At 41.7% G+C, this 18,882-nt stretch overlaps 1 protein-coding gene across 1 annotated transcript; it reads right to left on the bottom strand.

Annotated features, from left to right (window-relative positions):
* Nucleotides 1-10,566: 10,566 nt before the first annotated feature.
* RPS13 (ribosomal protein S13) lies at nucleotides 10,567-13,659 on the bottom strand. The gene is made up of 6 exons (XM_032641593.1): nucleotides 13,545-13,659; nucleotides 13,352-13,400; nucleotides 12,862-12,940; nucleotides 11,749-11,918; nucleotides 11,276-11,376; nucleotides 10,567-10,646 (listed from the first exon to the last, which is right to left on the bottom strand). Exons 1-6 carry the CDS (start codon nucleotides 13,565-13,567, stop codon nucleotides 10,613-10,615), a joined length of 456 nt encoding a protein of 151 aa, XP_032497484.1. The 5' UTR covers nucleotides 13,568-13,659; the 3' UTR covers nucleotides 10,567-10,612.
* Nucleotides 13,660-18,882: the final 5,223 nt, after the last annotated feature.

Genomic DNA, 18,882 nt, shown 5'->3' on the forward strand with positions numbered 1-18,882 from the left:
TTAGCATCTCTCCTCTCCAAAACCCTGTAGGCTCCATGAGAGCAGGGACCGTGTCTAGTTTTGCTCACTATTGTATCTCAAAGCCTAAAAGAGCAGCTGACACACAGTTCAATAAACATTTGTTGATTGGATGGGTGGATGGATGAGAGAGGAGAGGAGAGGGGCCAGGGCCGTTGTAATAAGCACCTAGAGAATGTTGCTGAATGAAGAAATAAATGGGCAGGTTGGGCAGAGCCCAGGAAATGACTCACAGCCGATTTTCCATCCTTCAGGCACACCAGAAAGGAATGTTACGATGTAAGAAAAAGTAATTTAGTCAGGACTGGAAACACATCCTCCCTGCCCCAGGGCCTCTCTTCTGGAGGTGCTGGAGACTTGAATAGTTTCACCTGCTTCCAGAACTTAGCATGGCATTGTCCGGGCGGGGTGGGGGGTGGGGGGGTGGGGGGGAGGTGGCTTCCAGTCTATCTGGTCCAATCTCCTTTTCTAGTAAGGATCAGCCAGGCAGTGAGACTTGCCAAAGTTTACACAGCACCTCTGGGGGCCAGTGCAGCGATGGAGAAAACAGGGCTCAGGCACCAACAGCCTGGGTTCCATTCTGGCTGTGCTATTCACAGACGCCCTGTCCCAGGCTCTTTGCCCAGTGGTAGGAGGGGACCTAAGTCTTAACACCCGAATGGCTAACTGACCACACCCCCAAATCCCAGTTCAGCTTCCTCGGTGACCCCACTGCCATGCATTCTGGGTGGCATCCCACACCCCCCAAATGACTACTTGACTTTCCTTTCCAGCCCTACCCAATCTTTATCATGCTTTCAAACGTCAGAGACCTATCCTGGTCAGACAGTAATCCTTCCACAACGTAGAGTGTGTCACACCCCAAGCTGCTTTGAAAAAATAGGAAGAAATAAGCCTTTGTTTCTAAAATCTAGTGTCCAGTCTCTGTGGCCTCATATTGGTCATGTGACCTTGGGCAAGGGATTTTACTTCCAGTTTACAAGAGGAAGCTGAGGCAAAGAGAAGTTTAATAATTTCTGTGGTACAGGGTTGCTGTAAAGGTCCAGTGAGATTACTGCGGCAAAACTGTGATCCATAAGTTCCTGATCCTGAGTTAGAGGTGGTTAGAGCTCGGGGTGACTTGCATGAATAATAGCACTTTAGTGTAGGGCTTTACAGTTACAAAAGGCAATCAGGCCCTTCGAATCTTTGTGAATTTGTTAATAGATAACTGTTCGAGTAGGTTCTCAAGTAATGTGCCAGACCCTCTAGGAAATGTTATGTGTCCAATGATGAGATTTCAGACACTGCAGTAAGTTAGTTGGAGAGATTTAGGGCAAGTGGGGGTTGGGGGGGGGTCTGTCTAATGACCCTCAGAGGGTAGGGTACCAAATCAGTCTTCCATGAAGACCAGTCGGGCCCCAATCTTTGAGCCAAAAGCCATGCTGGTGAGGTGTGAGGGCCAGTGCTGATGGCCCATGCTGAGAGACTCCCAGATCAGTCAAAAGCCCTTTCCCTGGACTAGAAGAGTGGATGGTGGCAGGGCAGGACCCCCAGTGACACAGGACCATCCCATACCTCCAGCACTAGATTGTCTCTGTCCCAAGTCCCCGTTACATTCCAGGCCCAGTACCATGGCACCCCCACAGAGGCACCACAAAGGCAACCCAGTACCTCCAACCTCCAGCCTGTTGGTCAGTGCCTGAGTGGAGAAGAGCACAGCCTCAAAGCAGCCCTTCCCCCCTTGGATCCCCCAGCCTGGCTCATCCTCACGCACACTGACTGCCAGAAGCAGAGACAGTGCCCTCACAGAGATAGCATGCTTTGTGCTTTTCCAAGTTCTTCCTCCTCTTCCATCTCCTCCCCCCTCACCACGGCCCTGTGAAGTAGAGCTCCATGTGAGACCCAGCAAGACACATGGGAAACTGCTACCCAGCAATAAAAACCATACTCCTTTTGAGTGATGAGCTTCCCATCCCTGGAGAAGTTCAAGCAGAAACTGAACTGCCACCTGTAATGATCCCAACCCAAAGGAAACAGTAGGTCCTGTGGACTCTACTGTTGTGATCTCCCACCTGCTCCTGTCTCTCCAGGTCCTGTCTGTGACCACCCAAGCTCTATGAGCAACTGCCACTCTCCTGCCCTCCTGGCCTTACAGCAAATAGCTCTATGTCTCCTACAGAATAGTCTAGCAGCTTGGCCTGGACCTGGGCCCTCTGAGAGTTGATCTAACTTCTTTCCTAGGCTTTTCAGTCCCTACCACTGAGTTCATCAGCCAAACTAGAATACTCACTGGACCCTCACACTGCACACGCTCCTACCTCATACTCTGCGCATGCTGTTCCCTCTGCAGAGGAGGTCCTTTTCCTGGAGTGCATCCCTCCCCTTTCCCAGAATGCCCTTCAAAATGCAGCTCATCTGCCATCTCCTCTGTGAAGCCCTCCCAAATTCTCTGTGATTTTTCCTTACCACTTTATCTGCACCTCTCTTCTGAAGTTAACTTCAACCTTGTGAGATTAATGACTAATGTGCCCTACCTCACACTAGTCTAAAACTCTTTTTTAAGGTGCAGGATCAGGTGTGAGTCATCTTATTAACATCTGGCATAGCACATGCATGTTGAATGAATTAGTGATGAATCTAGACCCTAAATTGCTGTTCACTGCTGTCTAGAATGCTTGTCACAAAAGTGCTCAATAAATATTTGTGGAGTGAATGAATTGCGTTTGTAACTCTAGACCCTGTAGAGACTTTTAAAATGAATTATGTTGGGCATACAAAAAGACAGAATATAACAAAACCCCTTGTACCTATCACCTAGCTTATGAAATAAAACCTGACAGACACAGTTGAAACTCTCCGTGTAGCCCTGCCCAATCTTGCCCACCTCCTTCCCCCTGGAGGAATCACTATCTTGATTTGGAGATTTATCATTCCCAAGCTGCTGCTACATGTCACAGCAACAGGTAACAGTGTATGAAGCAGTTTGACTGCCTGCAGGTGAGACTGGGAGCCGGGAACAGCACTAGCTTAGACCTGAAAGACAACTCTTATCCTTAGCTTAAGAGAACTCTAATTTCTATTCATAGGTAAGAAAACGAGAGGGAGAGAATTCCCTGGCGGTCAGTGACTACGACTCTGTGCTTTCACTGCAGAGGTTGTGGGTTCACTCCCCGGTCAGGGAATTAAGATCCCGCAAGCCTTGTGGCACGGCCAAAAAAAAAAGAAAATAAGAGAGAAATAATAGTAAAAACTGCTTATACTGAGACTTCTGAAGATTTAAAATTTTGATTTCTCTAATGGATATATTGTCATATATTAGGCATTAGCTAAAATATTACTCAATTTTTTAATTGGTTTGTCTAGAACACGGGTCTTTATTATTTGCACTTCTCTTAAAAAAAAAAGAACAAAACCTGAGAAAATGGATAAGAGGCATCAGTTGTAGTGACAGGAACACCAGGCATCTGAATGGCCTTAGTTTGAGTTACCTTTTCTGAGCCTCAATTTCCCCATCTTTAAAATGGGGGTAATTTTCTCACATAAATGAATTTATGCCAAACCTCCTTCCAAAAAAATCTAGAATCAACTTTTTGGAAAGTTGTGAAAATCAAAGAAATAACAAATGTGAGAGCACTTTTAAATTATAAGAAGCTGCTGGTATAGGGTACTGTTAGCTTCAAAACACACACACACACACACACACACACACACACACACACACACACACACACACACACACACACACACACACACACACACACACACACACACACACACACACACACACACACCACGCCCCCTAGTGGTAGAAAGAGTAATTGCATCTGGATACAATTGCATCTGGATACAATTCCATATTGTCTATATACTATACTGTATAGCGAGCATCCCAATTCAGATCCTTACAAGGATTACTGGACATTTGAGGAAAGCCTTTAACATAAAAGACAAACAAACAAAAAAGGATCTCAAAGAAAATATACAATGTAGAGGCAGAAAAAGTTTATCTGTGAAACAAGAGGTTTCTATGAAAAGCAAGTTCAGGGAACAAAGATGAGCTCTGAGTAGTGATGAGCTGGATCTGGCTCATAAGGGCTAACAATACCCAACTGTTACTTTCTGAGGAATTCTGAAAGCTAGTTAAGCACAGGGCATTACTCAAAATTAAATTATATAAACTCAAAGGTAAATAAATTATTTTTAAAACAATTTAAGAAATAAAGCTCATCACTTCCTAATTATTTTACATCATTTTATCATCTATAGTCTTGAAGTCATTTAAGTTTACTGTTTCTGTATAGGCAAAATACTATGTAGTTGGTCTACTGCCAAGTATCTCTTCCCAGCTCCATCCCACTGGTAGCTTGAAATTGGCCATCATGGGATTTTTTACATCACAGAATAGGTAAACACTACAAATCAGTGCCCAACCCCCCCCCCCCAGAGATTTAAACATTCACCTACATATATGTAAATATTATATATATATATATATATACACATATACACACGCCATCCAGCATACATATAACATTTACCAATATACCACTGGCTCTGGGAAATTAAAAACATAAAGGTAGAAATGGAAAAACTTAGTAAGACTGGAAGATAAAGTGGAAACCTCTCAGAAGGAAAAGCAATGGACAATAGTTGGTAAAAGATGAAAAAAAATAGAGGATCAGTCCAGAAATCTAATGTGCAAATAATGAGTTCCAGAAAAAGAACACAGAAAATAGTGTGGAAGAAATATTAAACGAGTAATTCCAGAAAATTTCCCAGAACTGCAAGACAATTTTGAAACTGAAATAGCTCACTGAGTACCTTGCAGAACAAATGAAAAAAGATAAAACCAAGGCATTATTGCAAATCTCAGAACACTAAGCAACAGAGACAATCCTAAAAGCATCAGGTCAAGAAAAGAAGAAAAAAAAACCCAAAAGAAAAAAAAAGGTTATAAACAAAGGAGTGGGATACAGAATGACATCTGACTTCTCAACAACAGTTTTTGTTCGTTTTTAGTTTAAAACAGTAAGCAGTGCTAAAACTCTTTAGGAAAAATTATTTCCAATCTAGAGTCTACTCCCAGTCAAATTCTATCACTCAACAATGAGAGTTGTAAAGACTTTTTCCAAGATCTCAAGTTTTTTCATCTCTGGTGTGCATTCATTTAACCAATATTTGAGAACCTACTATGTGCCAGACACTATTCTAAATTCTAGGGATATAGCAGTGAACAAACAGGTCCTTGCTCTATGGGGCTTTCTTATAATCTGAAAATATCAACATAGCATGTCAGGTAGTAATCAGTACTCTGAAGAACAGCAGGGCTAGGGGGATGGAGAGCTGGGTGGGAGGGAGCTCTTTCAGACAGGGCCTCTGCTTGAGGCTACAGTTGAACAGAGACCTCAATGAAGGAGCAAGCCATGCAGATGTCTGGGGGAAGAACTTTCCAGGCAGAGGAATGAACAAGGGCAATGGCCCAGGGAGGAGTGTTTGTGAAACCAGGCTGGTGTGACTGGGAAGGGTGGCAGGAGATGAATGCAGAGGCCACACCACAGGGGCCCTTTGAGTTGGATACTTCCCTTTTGTCCCCCCACATCCACTTGCCACCCTGTTCTGCTGCCTGGGAAGCTGATGTTTATGGCCCATGTCAACAAGCTCCCTTGACCTCTGGCTTCCTATGAGATTTGGCCAATGGGAGGCACCTGCAAGAAATCAGAGGGCAGGAGTCGTCTTTACCCAGATGACCTTCAGCAGCTTGGAGTACCCCTGTGCACTTCAGGTTGGGGGTGGGTGTCCCTAATGCCTCTCCAGGGTTGCCAGCTCCAGGAAACCAGATTGCATGCCTTGTGGCTTCCCTAAACCCCACTGGCACCTCTGTAAAGAGTTCCTTTAGTACACACTCTCCCAATTCCTCAATTTGAGTGTGACATCCACCTGTTTTCCTGCCAGGATCCTAATACTCCTTTGTAAGGCAAGATAAGGATTTTATTCTTAAGGAGATGGAAACCACTGGAGGTTTTTAAGCATGTGGGACACCGTGTGACTTAGATTTTAAAAGACCACTCTAGATGGATGCAGTAAACTTTGGTGGGGAGTAACAGGTGGTAAAGAATAGTTAGGAGGAGGCTTTTACAATAGTAAGGGTAAGAGAAGGTGACTCAGACTAGGGTGTTTGTAGTAGAGGTGGTAAGTGATCAAATGTGGGGATACATTGTTAAGATCAAGCCAAGAGGATGTGGTGACCAAGTGGATATACGGGTGTAAGAGAAAAAAAGGCAAGGCTGATTCAGGTTTTTGGTCCAAGGATGAAATCAAGTTGCCATTTATTAAGACGTAAATGTCTTCGGAGAGAGCAGGTTTGGGCTGCAAAAGTCGAGTTCAGTTTGGGAATAAATAAAGTCCACATACGTATTAGAGATCCAAGTGGGGATGTTGAATTGGTGGTTGCATATCCAAGACTGCAGTTCAGAGAAGGTCTGCGCTGGAGATAGGAATTTTAGTGTACTTAACGTCAAAGAGAGCATTTAAAGCCAGAAACTCGATGAAATTACCTCGGAGTTGGTATAAACAGGGAAGAAATGAGGTTCAAGGATTGAGCTCTTTCTTCAGGAGCTACCAGAGGATGTTTCACCAAAAGGAAGGCGTAAACCAAGAAAGAGGAAGATATATGATATGGAAATCGGGACTCTGACACTGGTGGCAGAAAGAATCCCATATTGATGGCAAAAGGAGACCCCAGAACTATAGGTCTGAAGAGTAAGTTACCTGAGTTGGAGCTAGCGGGTGAGTGCCCTGGGAGGGATATCACCAAAAAACGAGAACAAAAGTAAACTTAATTGAACATATTGAGATTTAAACTATGGTTCAACAATTGGGGATGAATTAGAGATAGGAACACAAAACACTAAGCAGATGGAAGAACAAGTTAATTACTAACAATTTCTGTAAATATATGTATTTATAGGAAATGTTAAGTATAGAATTATACATATTATATATAAACATTATATGAAAATTCCAGATGAAGAGGTATAAACTAAAAATCAAGAAATCATAGTAGGGAGTTCCCTGGTGGCCTAGTGGTTAGGATTCCGGGTTTTCACTACCATGGCCTCGTTCAATCCCTGGTCAGGGAACTGAGATCCTGCAAACCATGCAGCACTGCCACAAAAAAAAAAAAAAAATCACAGTATAAGAATGGTGCTTAGAGCAACACATAAACGTTCATAACAGCACTATTCGAAACAGCCAAAAGGTGGAAGCAATCCAAATATCCATCAACTGATGAATGCATAAATTATGGTATATACATACAGTGGGATATTATTCAGCCATAAAAATGAGTAACATAGATAAATGCTACGATGTGAACGAGCTCCCAAAACATCATGCCAAGTGAAAACCAGACATTAAAGGCCAACCATACATAGTGTGATTCCATTTATATGAAATATTCAGAATAGGTAAACCCTTAGGAACAGAAAGCAGATTGGTGGTTGCCAGGGGCTGGGGGGAGGGGACAATGAGGCATAACTGCTTTACGAGTACAGTGTTTTATCTTGGGGTGATGAAAATGTTTTGGAACTAGATAAGGATGGTGGTTGCACAATGTACTAGATGCCACCGAATTGTTCACTTTTAAATGATGAGTTTTATGTAAATTTCACCTCAATTTTTTTAAAAAAATGTTATTTAGAAGGCGGCATATTACATGTCAAAAAAACAGCTGAGTTGCAAGTGGTTGCCCTAGACTTTAGGCTGCAAAACGGAAGGGACTGTTTTTAGTTATAAACCTCATAAAATAATCACGACTTTTAAAAACCAGATATATGCATAACTTCCAGTTAAAAAATAATAAGATGAACACCTGTCACTTGAAGAAAAGATGATTTTTAAATGAAAAGAACAGTTGTTGAAGGAAACCTTCAGATACAACGAGCACACATATGGGTAGATCTGGACAAATTACATGCATATGCTGCTTCCAACTCCATCAAAATAGATGTTACAAAGAAAAAGCATATGGGAACTTTTATTTGAAAAGAAAGAATAGATGTCTAAGTCTGGAAGACAGATGAAGACAGACCATACTATATTTAACAAAAGGGAGAAGCAGAAAAAATTTTTTAAAATTTAAACAGACTAATCCATTTAAAAAAGAAAAAGATGATTAGGGAAAAACAACAGGGACAGTATCAATAAAGTTCTTAAAACTTCTATAGCAAAAATACCATAAACAAGATCAAAAGACAGAATAAACTGGGGAAAATATTTGTAACACATGATAAAGCATTAATAACAATGTCCCAAAAGAGAAACTGGAACAGAGCATAAATAGGCAATTCACAAAAAGTAAACATAAGATACTCATTAGTAATCAAAGAGGTAAAGCAGAATATCAGTCTCTTTTAACAAAGATTTATAAACAATTTTCAAAGGATGTAAGGAAATGACATTCTCATACACCTTTTGGGTACTTATCAGTACACATTTGAAAGGCAGTTTGGGGACTTCCCTGGCAGTCCAGTGGTTACGACTCCGTGCTCCCAATACAGGGGGCACGGGTTCAATCCTCGGTTGGGGAATTAAGATCCTGCATAAGACTTTAGCAGTCCCAAGCCCTGAAAAAAATGAGTGGAAAACACACTCACACCCCACACCCCTTGCCCGTGTGTAATCCAAAATAAAATGTTATTTTTAAAAAAGGCAATTTTACAAAATATAAAATATACACACCGAGAGATCCCATTTCTGGGAATTTATCTCAAGATAACTACAAGGCAAATTAGAGTACAGTCCATGGAATACTAAGTTCCCACAACCTGTAACAAGTAAAGATTATGGGATGATACATGCAGTATATCATCATCATATAGGCAGCATATGATGCCCATGTGCAAAAAGTGTCGGCAATTATATAAACAGTGATCTGGAGAGACTTAAGGTTTTCTCTGAAATGTTTAACTACTGCCACGTATTAAGAACATCATGTGATCCTCACAGTAATTTAGATTCTTGAGATTTGACCCCCAAACCACACGGCCTTTAAGTAGCAGGGCTGTTTCTGAAAGCCAAGTTTGAACCCTCCGCCTAAAGGACTACAGATGGTTTTTACATTATTATTTTTAAGGTATTAAAAACCCTCCCAATATGTAGTCCGATTTAGTATTTGCAGTAATTCTGTTGGCTTGATGGCAAAATTATAAATAGGTAAATACTTCTAATTAAAAGAAACCTAGAGATGTTTGGAAACATCAAATGTTCCATGTACTATTGACTAGCTTTTGGTCCAGAATCATCAATACCCAACATTTGCCTAGCTTACCTGGGGTTTGCAAAGATCTTGCTGTTACCTTGTTTTACTTGTTCATCATTCTTGGAGATGTTTGCCTTATTACAGTAAATTTATTTCTTGGTTTATGACAGTTACCCACTTTTAAGATCTGAACACAAAAGCACAGGGATTAGAAACTTACATCTAACACTATGTAAGAATTGGGTAAAATTTCCACACCTGTTTCCCATATTTGTGAGCCCATTAGGATGTGGGGCTGAGTCAGTTTGTACACCCAGCAGAGCACAGAGAGCTGCATACCCAGCAGAGCTGGGGACGCAAACATACACAGTGTCCTGAAGAACAAGGGAAGTGAAGGAGGTGTCCGTGCCCCCAGAGCCCATCATCCCACAGGGACATCAATGCTACTTACGATACTGGTCTCTTGAAAACAAGGGACTTTGCCTGAGAGTGTGATTTCGACCACAACTTTGATTACTGCTTGGGAAAAGCTTAAGTAAAAAGAATAAACATTTACTCAAGTGATAAACACTTAGAAAAAAGGTGGTACATACACATGGCTTGCTTGAATTTTCTGAATTCTGAAGGAGTAAACCAGCCAGACATGCAGCTTCTCATTTACTGGTTTTACAGCCTTGAACACCTCACTCCAGCTGTTCAAGACTTGCCTCTTTCAAACAGGATTACCCATGTACCTCATTAGGTTTTAAGAATTAATTAAATGAATATTCTGACAACACCCAGCTAAGTAAATTTTGTCCTAACCCATCCAAAAGTTGCAAGGCTCAGGGAGCTAAGCTCATCTCATAGTTCTTCCTGTTCCCTGAAGCCCTTCTTCCTCATCTTTAAGCCTCACCCACAGGACTAGGACCAAATAATTGCTTCCTAAGTCCCTCCATACTAAAAATGCCCTCCCCTCCAGATGCTTTCAAGTGTATTTCTGGTATTTCAATGTAGATAACATCACAGATCTACCTCAAATACATCAAATGTATCAAAATTACTTAGAAACATTTTTGCCATGACATCAAAACAGCAAGTCACCACCTCCTAGTCTCTTCCAATACCTACCCACTTTGTACACAGAAATCACCATGAAGTTATAAACTGCTCAACTAGTTTGAGCAGTGAAGGGATGTAACGGATAGATGCTATCTCATTGCTCCCTGTGGAATCACCCAGTTCTAATTCTGCTAACACACATCCACGTCACAAAAGATAAACACACAAACCACTGAATTTTTTTAGGGAAAGAAATACAAAACATGTTTCTAGTTAAACAATGATTTTATTGCTTGAGTACAACATACAATTTTATGCAACCAGGGCAGAGGCTGTGGATGACTCGCTGAAAAGGAATAAAAAGGGGGGGGGGGGATGAGAAGAGCTAGATTAATAAAAGTCCTCCATATTCATTCCAAGAATCTCCAAAAACTACGAGAGCTATTTCCTAACAGCTAAAATAAACCCCAAATATATAAATGCACCAACAGCTCAGTTCCTGAATCAGTTCATTATGATCAAGCATAATATGAAGATGATCACTCAGACATCCGAAGAAGAACTGGCCAACATAAGGAAATACCTTTCTGGTGGAAACTCCAAATGTCTGGAAATTAGTCATTATAGTGAGCTATCTATGCAAAAATTAAGACAACATAAGCACCTGGGAGCAGAGGTAAGAACTGAAACTTTACCCACAATCTAGAAGCGATTCAAAGGGCTTGCTTGTGTTCTAAATCAGTGGTCTACAGAATTATGGCCCTTTGTCTTTGTAAAAAGTTTCAATGGAACACAGCCATGTCCACCTGTTTATGTATTGTCTATGGCTGGTTTCTTGCTATAATCAGAGTTGAAAGAGTAGTTGACCATAGAGCCACAGTCTAAAACATTTACTGTCAGGCCTTTTACTATAATTATTACTATTTAATATCTGACCAACTCCTGTTCTTGTTAACAAAAGGGGTCAATACTTACTATTTCCAATTGGGGGGGAGGACTCGTTTGGTCTTGTAATATCGAGCCAATCGGTGAATACGGCTCTCAATCAGAATCAGACGGAATTTGGCATCTTTATCCTAAAAATAGACAGAATTCAGGAAAACCACTCAAAACTAAACATTATTTTAACAGTAGAATATATAGACACCACGTACTTTAATGAGAAGTTACCCAGTGTCCCTTAACAGAACCACAGGCTAGGGTTCATGTGGCTAGATTAAGTCCTTAAGGGAATTTATGGAGCCAAAGCTCCCCCTGCAAATCTCTCCCGGTGGAACTTTTATTTCAAAGCAAACAGTGTGATTTGTTTGTGCCCTAACCCACCCTGGAACTTTTATTTCAAAGCAAACAGTGTGATTTGTTTGTGCCCTAACCCACCCTGGATAATTCAAATCACATGCATTATATTTTACTGAAATGAATTAGAACAAGTAGTCCTCTTCTCTTACCTTTCTGTTTCTCTCGAGATGCTTTCGAACAGCAACAGCTTTCTTAATTAAATGATAGAGATCCTCAGGAAGATCAGGAGCAAGTCCTTTGGACTTAAGAATTCTCAAGATTTTATTGCCTGTCACAAAACGTACTTGTGCAACACCATGTGAGTCTCTCAGGATTACACCTGAAAAGGGAATAATACAAATTCCCACACCAAACATACAAATTGAAGCATGTGACGTCAAGGCTCTGAGACCAAGTCACTTTCCAAGTTTCCCATCTGTAAAACAAGGCTTACTTTTATACATCAGACACCGACATTAGACTGCATGCAAAGCTCACTCAGACAGCCAAGGAAGGTTTACCCAACACTAAGGAAAACCCTTGTGGTGGAAACTGCGAATGTTGTAAGACCATCATCATAGTCAGCTGTTGCATTACAGGCCACCAAAGGAATCAAGGAGATTCTTCAAAACAGCACCATCTGACTACTTGACAGTCTATTTATTATGTATCTCCTATTGTGTGCAATACCTCCACTAGTCTGTAAACTCCAGAAGACCAAGTTGCCCTTTTTTTGATTACTTTATTCTCAGGATCCAGAATCACATAGCAGGCAAACATTCACTGAATGAAGCCATTTGCACAAAGTCACACACAGCTGAGGTTCAAACCACATCTAACTGTGAGAAAGTGAAGAGCACTCTGAGTAGCCAATCCCAATTCCTCCATTAACACCTGTGTGATTTGGTGCGTGTTACACAGCTGCAGTGTGCCTCAGTGCCTCAACTTAAGATAAAGAAAACTAGTATTTATTTGAAAGTACGGCTGTCAGAATTAAACAACGTCAGCATATGTAAAGTGCTTAGAACCATGCACCTAGGAGAGTGCCTAGGCCAAAGAAAATACTCATTAAATTTTGGAACACATTTTACTCACTTTACCGCCTTCCAAGTAAGAACCTGAGAGTTCAGCAAATGAAGACTAGGCCTCGGTCATCATCAACAGTAAAGCAAGGAAAACGAGCAAAAGATTTTCAAGCCACGTGTGAGACGTTTGCCCCGAGTCTTCTTCAGCAGGTTACACGAGGGCAAGCGGAAGGGGCTGCATTAAACAAAAACACTCACCTATTTGCGAGGGAGTCAGGCCCTTCTTGGCCAATTTGTAGATCTGCTCCTTCACGTCGTCAGACGTCAGCTTCAGCCACTGTTTATGGTAAAGAAAGCGGCTTTAAGACGAGAAACCAGAGATGGAACCGAAACACAGCGGTCCCCTCCACCTTCAAAACCGCGCTCCTGGGCTTCCCTAGTGGCGCAGTGCTTGGGAGTCCGCCTGCCGGTGCAGGGGACACGGGTTCGTGCCCCGGTCCGGGAGAATTCCACATACCGCGGAGCGGCTGGGCCCGTAAGCCATGGCCGCTGAGCCTGCAGTTCCGGAGCCTGTGCTCCGCAACGGGAGAGACCGCAGCAGTGAGAGGCCCGCGTACCGCAAAAAAAAACAAAAAAACAAAAAAATCGCGCTCCTTATGCACACGTGGTTCCCATCCCCGCGCCGCTTCCCCCAAGCAACGAATGGCACCCCCTCCCGGCCTCTCCCCGGTCCCCGCGCGCTACTTACAGTGGGGACGCTGCGGCGGTAGGGTAGAGCCGACTGGGACAGGCCCTTCCTGGGGAGAGAAGCAGTTTCGGGGTGAGAAAATCCCTGCCACAGCAGCCCAGAACCTAACCCCCTCGACCCGCTGCCCACAGTCCCTCTTTCCCCCCCATTCCCGGGCCCAGCCCTAGCAACCCGTTCACAAACCCGAGCTTACCCGGGAGCATGCATACGGCCCATGATGGCGGCGGTGCGGTAGCAAAAAAGAGAGAGAGGGTGGGAGCGCCGAAGGAAGCTACCCTGCACGCCGGAAGTGACCTCACACGTCTTCGCTTCCTCGCCGGCAGGAGGCGGAGCTGCGCTGCGTGTTTCCCGGCGACCGCGTGACTACATATCCCGAAAAGCACTTCAACGTGGACTACACATCCCGGCATGCATCGGTGTTTGAGGCGGTGCTAGACTAGAGAAAGGGGAAAAAGAGTCCGCCTCCAGCCTGGGCTGTGGGCTCGTTAGAAGTGCTGCTTGCGTCGAGGTTGTTCAGGTTCGGATGCCGGACTGGGAGTGCGAATGGAACAGATATGGCTGCAGAGATTAGTAGACTTGGTCCCCGCCCTTAAAGAAGGCCGTTATCTGCGCCCCCGCCGCCCAGCGAATTTGGGCGTCAGAAGTTCAGCCCTACACAATTGTTTATCCACTCACCAGTGCCAGGCCTTGCCTTGGCACTGGATACCTCAGAGTCTGTCCCTGCCCTTAAAACATTCACATGGGGGAATTCCCTGGTGGTCCAGTGGTTAGGACACCGCCCCCTCACTGCCAAGGGCCTGGGTTTGGTAACTGGTCGTGGAACTAAGATCTCACAAGCTGCGCTGCGGAGCCAGAAAATACATACATACAAAAAATTCGCAGGTACAATACCATGGTGATGAGTGCTACATTGGAAGTAATGGTAGTGGCTGCCGCCTAGCCAAGAGTAACATTTCTTTCCTAATCTTTCAGGGGAGGGGTCACTGACTACAGAGAAGTCAGATCCTGGCCTCTGTCATCTCAATGAGGCCCTCCCTGAGGAAAACCATTCCCTTTAAAGTAGTTCTTTTCCCTCCCAACACAGTATCCTATTGATTATCCTCATAACATATAGTCTGTCATTTTCCTTTATTTATTTTTAAAATCCCATACTCCTTCCCTCTGCCTTCGCTATTGGTAACCATGTTTGTTTTCATGTCTGTGAGTGTTTCTGTTTTGTAAATAAGTTCATTTGTACTATTTTTTAGATTCCACATAAAAGTGATACCATATAATATTTGTCTTTCTGTCTGACTTAGTATGATAATCTCTGGGTCCATCCATGTTGCTGAAATGGCATTATTTCATTCTTTATGGCTAACATTCGATTGCATATATAGATATATATATATAGATACAAAAACATCTTTATCTGTTCATCTGTTGATGGACACTTAGGTTGCTTCCATGTCTTGGCTACTGTAAATAGTGCCACTATGAACATTAGGATGTGTGTATCTTTCCAAGTTAGAGCTTTTGTCTTTTCCAGATATATGACCAGGAGTGGGATTGCTGATCATATGGTAACTCTATTTTTAATTTTTTAAGGAACCTCCATCCTGTTTTCCATAGTGGCTGCACCAATTTACATTCCTATCAACAGTGTGGGAGGAATCCCTTTTCTCCGCACCCTCTCCAGCATGTATTATTTGTAGACTTTTTGATGATGGCTATTCTAACCGATGTGAAGTGATACTTAATAGTTTTAATATGCATTTCTTTAATAATTAGCGGTGTTGAGCATCTTTTCATGTGCCTATTGGCCATCTGTATGTCTTCTTTGGAGAAATGTCTGTTTAGGTCTTCTGCCCATTTTTTGATTGGACTGTTTGTTTTCGTTAGAGTTGTATGAGCTGTTTGTATATTTTGGAAATTAAGCCCGTGTCGGCTGCATCATTTGCAAATATTTTCTCCCATAGGTTGTCTTTGGTTGATTTGGTTTATGGTTTCCTTTGCTATGCAAAAGCTTATGTTTGATGAGGTCCCATTTGTTTATTTCTATTGCCTTGGGAGACTGACCTAAGAAAATATTGCTATGATTTATGTCAGAGAATGTTTTGCGTATGTTCTCTTCTGGGGAGTTTTATGGTGTCATGTCTGATATTAAGTCTTTAAGCCATTTTGAATTTACTTTTGTGTACGGTGTGAGGGTGTATTCTAACTTCATTCATTTACATGCAGCTGTCCAGCTTTCCCAGCACCACTTGCTGAAGAGACTCTTCTCCATTGTATATTCTTCCCTCCTTTGTCGAAGATTAATTGACTGTAGGTGTGTGGGTTTATTTCTGGGCTCTCTGTTCTGTTCCATTGATCTGTATGTTTGTTTTTGTGCTTTCATTTTTCCTTTCTAGTTGCTTGTTTGGTTGTCTGCCTCCAATAAATGTGAACTCTTAGATTGTTCATTGCTTTCACCTCCAGCACCAAGAACAGTGCCTAACTAGGCAGTCAATAATATTTTTAAAGAATGAATCTAAAGAAGTAATTTTTTCCTCATGAAGATGTGTAGACTACAAACTTTATTTCAGGAGGCATAGTGGGAAGAGTAAGATTTGGCAATCTAGACCTGGATTACCATACATCTGTGTGTGATTTGGATCAAATCACTTTCTTATTTATACATGAGGTTTTTGAGTACTCAAGCATTGCCAGAATGATTTGCCCTCAGCCCGCTAACTTATCACACTTATGTCCTGTAGTAGAATGATTTGAAGGATATCTGTGATATAACCAATACTAGTATTGGATTGTTTTGAGAATACCACTCTCGTTTAAAAAAAATCAGTTGTTAAAAAGACCATACAAAAAAAAAAAAAAAAAAAAAAAAAAAAAAAGACCATACAATTTTTCTAATAAGGATATAGGAACTCAAATATTTATTCATGGTATAGGAATTATAACTATTGTTTCAGGGTTTTTTGTTTGTTTTAGTCATGTTTAAGCCCTCCACTAGTTTTCAATTCTTTATCTGGCCATGTTTGTATATTCAGCAATAATAAAGATAAAATATGATGTGTATAAATTTTAATCAAATGATATTTACCTTCTATTGCCTTTAAATGTGGCATGCTTTTTGGAGAACTTGTTAATTAAAACCTTCTGATTTTTCAAAGACAAAAAAGGGGAAATTATAATTTCACTATCTAAAAAAAGTCAGTGTTAACACATTTATTAAAGGCAGAGGTTCCATGATCAAATGGTTTCTAAAAATTGATCGTATGAGCTTCTAAACATTTTATTGAGGTAAAATTCACATACCATAAAATCCACTAGAGTAACCATTTTAAAGTGTATAATCCAGTGCTTTTTAGCACATTTACAGTGTTGTGCAACCATCACCACTAATTCCAGGAATTTTCACTAAAAAGCTTTCTGGGCTTCCCTGGTGGCACAGTGGTTAAGAATCCACCTGCCAATGCAGGGGACGCGAGTTCAAGCCCTGGTCCGGGAGGATCCCACATGCCGCAGAGCAACTAAGCCCGTGCGCCACAACTACTGAGTCTGCGCTCTAGAGCCCGTGTGCTACAGCTACTGAAGCCTGCGCACCTAGAGCCTGTGCTCCACAACAAGAGAAGCCACCGCAATGAGAAGCCCGCACACCGCAACGAAGAGTAGACCCCGCTCGCTGCAACCAGAGAAGAGCCAGCGCGCAGCAACGAAGACCCAACGCAGCCACAAAAAAAAATAATTTTTTTAAAAAAAGCTTTCTATTCTAGACAAATACCATATGATATCACTTATATGTGGAATCTAAAATATGACACAAATTAACCTATGAAACAGAATCAGGGACACAGAGAATAGACTGGTGGCTGCCAAGGGGGAGGATAGGAGTGGGAGTTTGGGATTAACAGATGCAAACTGGTATATATAGAATGGATAAACAACAAGGTCCTACTGTATAGCACAGGGAACTATAGTCAATATCCTGTGATAAACTATAATGGAAAAGAATATGAAAAAGAATGTATATATATATGTATAACTGAGTCACTTTGCTGTACATCAATAACAACATTGTAATTCAACTATACTTCAATAAAAAATAAATCTAAAAAAAGCTTTCTGTTCTTTAAGCAATCACTCTTCAGTATCCCGTCCCCCACAGTCCCTGGCAACCACTAATCTGCTTTGTCTCCTTGGATTTGCCTATTCTGGACTTTTCATATAAATTAAATCATACAGTATGTGGCTTTTTATATGTTGTTTCTTCCATTAGCATGTTTTCAAGGTTCATCCATATTGTAGTTATGTATCAATGCTCCATATCTTTTAATGGCTGAATAATATTTCATCATAGGGATATAACATTTTGTTTTATCCATTCATCAGTTGTTGGATATTTGGCTTGTTTCTACTTTTTGACCACTATGAATAATGCTGCTATGAACATTTGTGCACAAGTATTTGAGTACCTGTTTTCAGTTCTCTTGGAGATTACATACCATATGAATTGCTGGGGTCATAGGGGTAACTATATTTGTATGTATGTATGTATATATGTATGTATTTATTTTTGGCTGCGTTGGGTCTTCGTTGCTGCGCGCGGGCTTTCTCTAGTTGCGGCGAGTGGGGGCTACTCTTCCTTGCAGTGCGCGGGCTTCTCATTGCAGTGGCTTCTCTTGTGGTTGAGCACAGGCTCTACGCGCGCAGGCTTCAGTAATTGTGGCACGTGGGCTCCAGTAGTTGTAGCTCACGGGCTGTAGAGCACAGGCTCAGTAGTTGTGGCACACGGAATTAGTTGCTCCGCGGCATGTAGGATCTTCCCGGACCAGGGGGTCGAACCCGTGTCCCCTGCGTTGGCAGGTGGATTCTTAACCACTGCACCACTGGGGAAGCTATGTTTAACTTTTTGAGAACTGCCAGTGTTTTCCACAGCAGCTGGCACCATTTTACATTCCTACCAGCAGTGTATGAGGGCACCAATTTCTCCACATCCTCACAAACACGTAACTTTTTAAATTCTAGCTATCCTAGTGGGTGTGAATTGGTATCTCAATGTAGTTTTGTATTTCCCTAATGACTGAGATATTGAGCATCTTTTCATGTGATTGTCGGCCATTCTGGAAAAACATCTGTTCAAAAGTCCTTTGCCCATTTAAAAATTGAGTTTGCTTTCTCTTGAATTTTAAGAGTGCTTTATGTATTCCAGATACCAGGTCCTTATCAGGTATATGTGAATATTCTCTCCAATTCTGTGAGTTGTCTTTTTACTTTATTAATAGTGTCCTTGATGCAGTTTGTAATTTTGATGAAAACCAATCTATTTTTCTTTTGTTGCTTGTGCTTTTTGTGACATAAGAAACCCTGTCTAATTCTAGGTTACAAAGATGTACACTTATGTTTTCTTCTAAGAATTTTATAATTTTAGTTATGTTTAGGTCTTTGATCCATTTTGAATTAATTTTTGTATATGTTGTAAGAGTCCTATTTCACTTTTTTGCATGTGGTTATCTAATTGTCTCAGCCCCATTTGTTGAAAAAGAACTATTCTT

This window comes from Phocoena sinus, chromosome 8 (assembly GCF_008692025.1).
Source record: "Phocoena sinus isolate mPhoSin1 chromosome 8, mPhoSin1.pri, whole genome shotgun sequence".
NCBI classification, from domain to species: domain Eukaryota; kingdom Metazoa; phylum Chordata; class Mammalia; order Artiodactyla; family Phocoenidae; genus Phocoena; species Phocoena sinus.